At 36.2% G+C, this 6,000-nt stretch overlaps 1 protein-coding gene across 1 annotated transcript; it reads right to left on the reverse strand.

Moving 5' to 3' along the window:
• Window positions 1-3,194: 3,194 nt before the first annotated feature.
• On the reverse strand, window positions 3,195-4,655 carry LOC123673337. The gene has a single exon (XM_045607822.1). The coding sequence runs from the start codon at window positions 4,653-4,655 to the stop codon at window positions 3,195-3,197; it is 1,461 nt and encodes a 486-aa protein (XP_045463778.1).
• Between the last annotated feature and the right edge of the window lie 1,345 nt (window positions 4,656-6,000).

Consider the following 6,000-nt stretch of genomic DNA (forward strand, 5'->3'; position numbering starts at 1 on the left):
CTATATCTCTATTTTTTAGGACCGTTGGATATCTTCCGTGAAGTGCCCTGCCATGCCAATCCTCGCACAGTTCCTCGATGGTTGGAGATTCAGCCGGATGATGTTCAGAAGCCAGGTTCAGCGCCGTAATGCCTTGATCTTCCCTGGAGAGAGCTTTATAGAAAGGTAAGTGTTTTGATTTGAAGTACTCTCTCATATCCTTAACTATATTGTGGTGTATGGTTTCGATATTTTGCATACCTCTACCCCCTTTATTCCTCGGTATGTATAGTCTATTTACTGAGGCATGAGGATGATGCATTCCATGCCTGGTGAGGAGCCCTCGCACTTGAATGTCCAGTGCTCTGAGATCTGTTGTTGTCCACTTCACAATTCCAAAAGAATAAGACAGGGATGGTATTGCCCAGGTGCTTATTGCCGTGTTCATAGCTTTGGCATTCAATTTGGCCTGTAGTACTTTTTTTAACCTGTTGAAAAATTTATGTTTGAATGCTTCCCTGGCTTCAGTTGTTCTAATTTCCATTCCCTGTTGGATACCTAGATATTTATATGTGTCCTCTGGTTGTAGAATTTTAATGGACAAGTCATCTTGTATCCTCATCATGTCTCCCCCGGATATTTTTCCCCTTTTTACATGTATAGCAGCACATTTTTTTAGTCCTAATTCCATTTTTATGGTTTTTGTGAATGATGTTACAATTTTGAGTTGCCTTAGGAGCTGATCTTCATTCGCAGCAAAAAGCTTCAGGTCGTCGATGTAAAGGAGATGGTTTATTTTCGTGTTGTTTCGTTTCTCAATGACATAACCATAGCTGGAGTTATTTAGGAGCTTACTCAAGAAGTTTATCGCTAGGCAGAACCATAGGGTACTCAATTTATCCCCTTGAAAAATTCCTCTTCGAATGTTGACTTCATCTGTTGTATAGTTGCTACAGTTGGTTTTTATATGTAGTCTTGTTCTCCATGTATCCATAAGATGTTTAAGTAGGTTGATTATGGCCTCAGATACACCGTAGAGCTTCAGGGTTTTGAGTAGCCACGAGTGTGGTATTGAATCAAAGGCTTTTTTATAATCAATCCAAGCCATGGACAAATTCCGTTGTTTCTTCTTGGCCTGTTTTGTTATTAGAGTGTCTATTATTAATAATTCCTTACATCCCCTCGCATCTTTTCTGCACCCATTTTGTTCCTGTGCCATTATTTTGTATTTTCCTACATGTTTCCATATTTTCTTCGTAATTATTCCTGTCAATATTTTATATACCGTGGGTAGACATGTGATAGGTCGATAGTCTTTGGGGTCTTCGCTGTTCGTTCCCTTGGGTATCATGTGCGTTACACCAAGTGTACAGAAGTCAGGTATGAGTGAAGGCTTACTTAGGGCTTTTTGGAATACTGTTGCTAGACATGTATGTGTTGAGGTGAAGTATTTCCACCAATAGTTGTGTAGACCATCCGGGCCCGGTGCAGACCAGTTATTTGTTTTCTTTAAAACCGTTTTTATGTCTTGTTCAGTGATGTTTTCCTCTTCCATAATGTATCCACTTGCTTCCTCCTCTGCTTCCCTTATCCAAAACGCATCATCATCATGCTCCTCATTTCTGCTCCATATTTCTTCCCATGTTGACTGTATGCTTTCCTTTGTTGGGTGTTTTTGCTCAGATGTTGTTGTTGTTGTTGTTTCAAGTGTGCGGTAAAATTGTTTCGGGTTTTTATAGAAAAGATTATTGTTTCTGTATCGTTTGACCCTCTCATTGTATCTCCTCAATCGGTTTCCTAATGCTTTCGCTTTTTGTTTCAGAATATCGCATTCTACTGTGAGGCGATCCTTAATTTGTTCTCTGCTGATGTTTGATACCGATGCAATGTGGAGTGCTCTTTTAATTACCTTTCTAGATGGTGAAGCGGTGTTTAGGTAAGTATGAAGTGTGCCAATTCTTTTTCTAATACCGTTTATTTTCTTTTCCAGACGAGCTTTCCATGGAGGGTCTTTTTGTGTTTCCGTCTCTCGTTTCTTTGTTTTTCGTCCTATGTTGTTCTCTTCACACACTGTGATCGCTCCGGCATAGACAAAATCCACAATATCTTCAAGAGTTGAGTTGTTATTTATATGCATTCTTATGACTTCGTTTGTTCTTCCCACGCTTTCAAAGATTTTTCGAGATCCTCTTAGTCTCGGGATTCCAGGTCTATCTTGGGGGGAGATTTTGCTATACAATTGCAAATTTCTGTTGAAGACTTTGCTGGTGTTTTTTATCTGAGGGTTTTGTTGATGTTGGTTTTCTCGATTGACTTCCTCAGTTTCTGTGAGATCTTGGGTTGGTGTTGGTGTGTGGGGTCTGTAGCTTCTTTTGATGTTTGCCAGCTCAACACTTGAGAACTTCGAATTTTGTAGGATCCATCGGACTCTGTTTGAGAGGAGATTTGGGTATGATATCTTGTTCGGGTTGATATCATTCCACGTTGTAGTGAGTATCTCTCGGTAAGTTCTGTTGGAAGTTTGTTGAAGATCCTCTGCTATATAATGAACTCTCATTAGGAGAATATTTTCTTCCTCTGTCCAGCGAGTTCTCCCGTCTCGTATATATATATATATATATATATATATATATATATATATATATATATATATATATATATATATATATACAGTAATACAGTAAGAGAATTATTTGCCGAATGAAGTAAGTAGGGGTGATTTGGGTATCTAGGCAATTTGAAATGATCAACAATATATATATTGTATATATATGTATATATATATGTATATATATATATATATTTTAAATTTTCATAATGAGCTAATTCATATATATATATATATATATATATATATATATATATATATATATATATATATATAAATTAGCTCATTATGAAAATTTAAAATGGCTATATCTTTATAACAGGGCCGAATCCGAAAAAATGGTAAATAAAAAAAGTGTTTCTTTCAACCTCAAGAATCTTCGGTTGAAATATATGTACAAGTCAAAGACTCACCCTGAGGAGCAGATCTTCTCTTGGTAGAAATACCCGGGAAGCCCTGTAAGAAGTACCACTAAAGTGTGAAATTAAAAAAAAAAAAAAAAAAAATATATATATATATATATATTTTTTTTTTTTTTTAATTTCACACTTTAGTGGTACTTCTTACAGGGCTTCCCGGGTATTTCTACCAAGAGAAGATCTGCTCCTCAGTGTGGATAGATGACCTGTCTGATGATATTCACAGTGCCAAGCAAAACGGCTTTTTGCATCCATGTAATGGTATTATTTTGCATTTCTAGATCTTTGATATGCTGGACAGTTTTCTTTAGTACCAGTCCATTGACACTGATTATAAGTGGGATTATTTCCACCCTTCTCAACTTCCACATGTCTCTCATCTGCCTTGACAGTGGTTCGTACTTCCTTATCTTCTCTGCATAGGTTTTCATCATATTTTGATCTTGCGGAACGGCAAAGTCGATAATTACTGCCGTTCTATTCTTTTTGTCCCATACCACCATGTCCGGTCTATTGTGTTCTGTTCCTATGTCGGTAAGTATCGTGAGGTCCCAGTATATCTTCGTTTCGTTATTTTCCATCACTGCTGCTGGGACGTACAAGTGGTGGGGTGTGAAATGCTGTATGAGGTTCTTATTCAGGCACAGAAGTTGATGTACCACCTTCCCCATGTTATCGTGTCGCGACAGATATTTTGTGCTGGCTATAACTGAGCATCCCGATACTAGATGTTGTGTGGTTTCCTCAGCATTATTGCACAGCCGACATTTCGTGCTTTCTATCTGTTTTTTCATGATATGCTTGCTGTAATTTCGGGTTGGCACTACTTGGTCTTGAATGGCAAAGATCGTTCCTTCTGTCTGTGGGAAGAGGTAACCCTGGGTCAGGTAGATATTGGAAGCAGCTACATCCACCTCTTCCAGATGCAGACTTGCATAGAACCTACCGTGCAATTGCTTAGTTTGCCAATTCTGTCTAAGCATTTCTGCTGAGTTTTCTCTGTCCTCTCCGTCTTCGTGTGCCATACTTTCCTGTGCTGTGACCCATTGATGGATTGGTAAGTAGGTATTTTTGAAATATTTTTTGATGTTAACTATTTCTTTTTTACAGGTGTCTTCTAAGGAACTGAGGCCTCGGCCACCCTCCTTCCTAGGTAAGTAAATTCTCTCAATGGCCGAGTTAGGATGCAGCAGGCCGAACTGTGTCATTGTAGTTCTAATTTTTCTATCAATTAGTTGTAGATCCGTTCTCGACCATGTGAGTGCTTCCACAGTGTATGTGAATGACGGAATCGCCCAGATGTTGATGGCCATTATTTTATTTTTTGATGACAGTTGTGATTTTAGTATAAGCTTAACCCTCCTAAGTAGTTCTGTTTTAGCATGTTCTTTATTTTCCTGTTGTCGTATTTCAAATGTTTGTTGTATGCCCAAATACTTATATTTTTCTTCCGTACTTAGAGTATTTATTTCTTTTCCATCTCTCAGCCTCACGTTTTCCTCTTCCACAATTTTTCCTCTCTTAACTATAATCGCCGCGCACTTTTCTAATCCCAGTGTCATGCCTATATCCACGCTGAAGTTTCTAACCAGCTCCAATAATCCCTCCAGTTGTGCTCGTCCCCTCGCATAGAGTTTCAAGTCATCCATATAGAAAAGGTGAGTAATTTTCTTTTCCGTATCGACATTGTATCCATATGCCGATCTATTCAGCATTTTGCTCAGTATATTGAGCGCCAAGCAAAACCATGGTGGGCTCAGGCCATCTCCCTGAAATATATATATATATATATATATATATATATATATATATATATATATATATATATATATATAAGAATCTTCGGTTGAAATATATGTACAAGTCAAAGACTCACCCTATATATATATATATATATATATATATAGGGTGAGTCTTTGACTTGTACATATATTTCAACCGAAGATTCTTGAGGTTAAAAGAAACACTTTTTTTATTTACCATTTTTTCCGATTCGGCCCTGTTATAAAGATATAGCCATTTTAAATTTTCATAATGAGCTAATTCACCCCTGGTAACCGGAACACTGAAGTTTTCGCAAGTATAAGATATACAATTTGAGCCTTGGAAATAAGCTACTAGATTGGAAAAACCATCATAAACTCACTTTTAACATTCCATTCGTTGAACAAAGTAGTATTTATAATACAGTTATCCCAATTTCATTGACGATAAAGATTACATATTTTTCTCTTGATTTTCTATTTCATTTTCGATAATCATAACGAATTGAGCTCGCTACCACCCATATTAGCTCAGCTCTGATAGTCACAATTCATATCCATTCATTTATTATATCGCATTTATAATATATCGTTGTTTATTTCATTTCGTACAATTAACCTAACATTCTCAAATTCATCTGTAAAAGTTCCAACACATACTAGTTGTCTGTGGTTTTAAGTTTGAACCTTAAATTTCGAGTGTTGCAAATTTAAACACAGCAGTTCGAATAATCTATGTTCTAACCTAAAATATTCATTTACAGATTACACTGTTGTTGTTATTTATGATATTTGATATTATGTTATTGTAGCTTGCAATGAAAATAATCGAAGATTTGAAGAATCCCAAAAGAATATTGAAGTTCCATACATATTTTCCAGAAATATAATAATAATAATAATAAAATGGTTTATTCTGTAAGCTACAGGGTATAAACATATAATCACAGAGGCGTGAGCCAGTACGTGACTTCTAAATAATCAAAATATAATACAGTAGCCAGTATTCAAATAAATTCACAAATCAAGATCAATTTCATTTAACATATTTCAACAAAATATAAAAATCAACAAAAATTCAATAGCACAGTAATCAATGATCACACATATATGGAGGAAGGTTGCATTTGGTAAGTAATTTTTTCACTTCCCTTCAAGCAAAAATCAGCGAAGAATGGTGAGCGCTACTGGGGATTTATTATTGAATTGAAATATCTTCTGCCCTTGTCTA

Source organism: Harmonia axyridis, chromosome 2, assembly GCF_914767665.1.
Source record: "Harmonia axyridis chromosome 2, icHarAxyr1.1, whole genome shotgun sequence".
NCBI lineage: Eukaryota > Metazoa > Arthropoda > Insecta > Coleoptera > Coccinellidae > Harmonia > Harmonia axyridis.

Excerpts from the sequence above, each read along its gene's own strand:
- LOC123673337 (XM_045607822.1), bottom strand. The coding sequence starts at position 4,655 with ATGGATGACTTGAAACTCTATGCGAGGGGACGAGCACAACTGGAGGGA.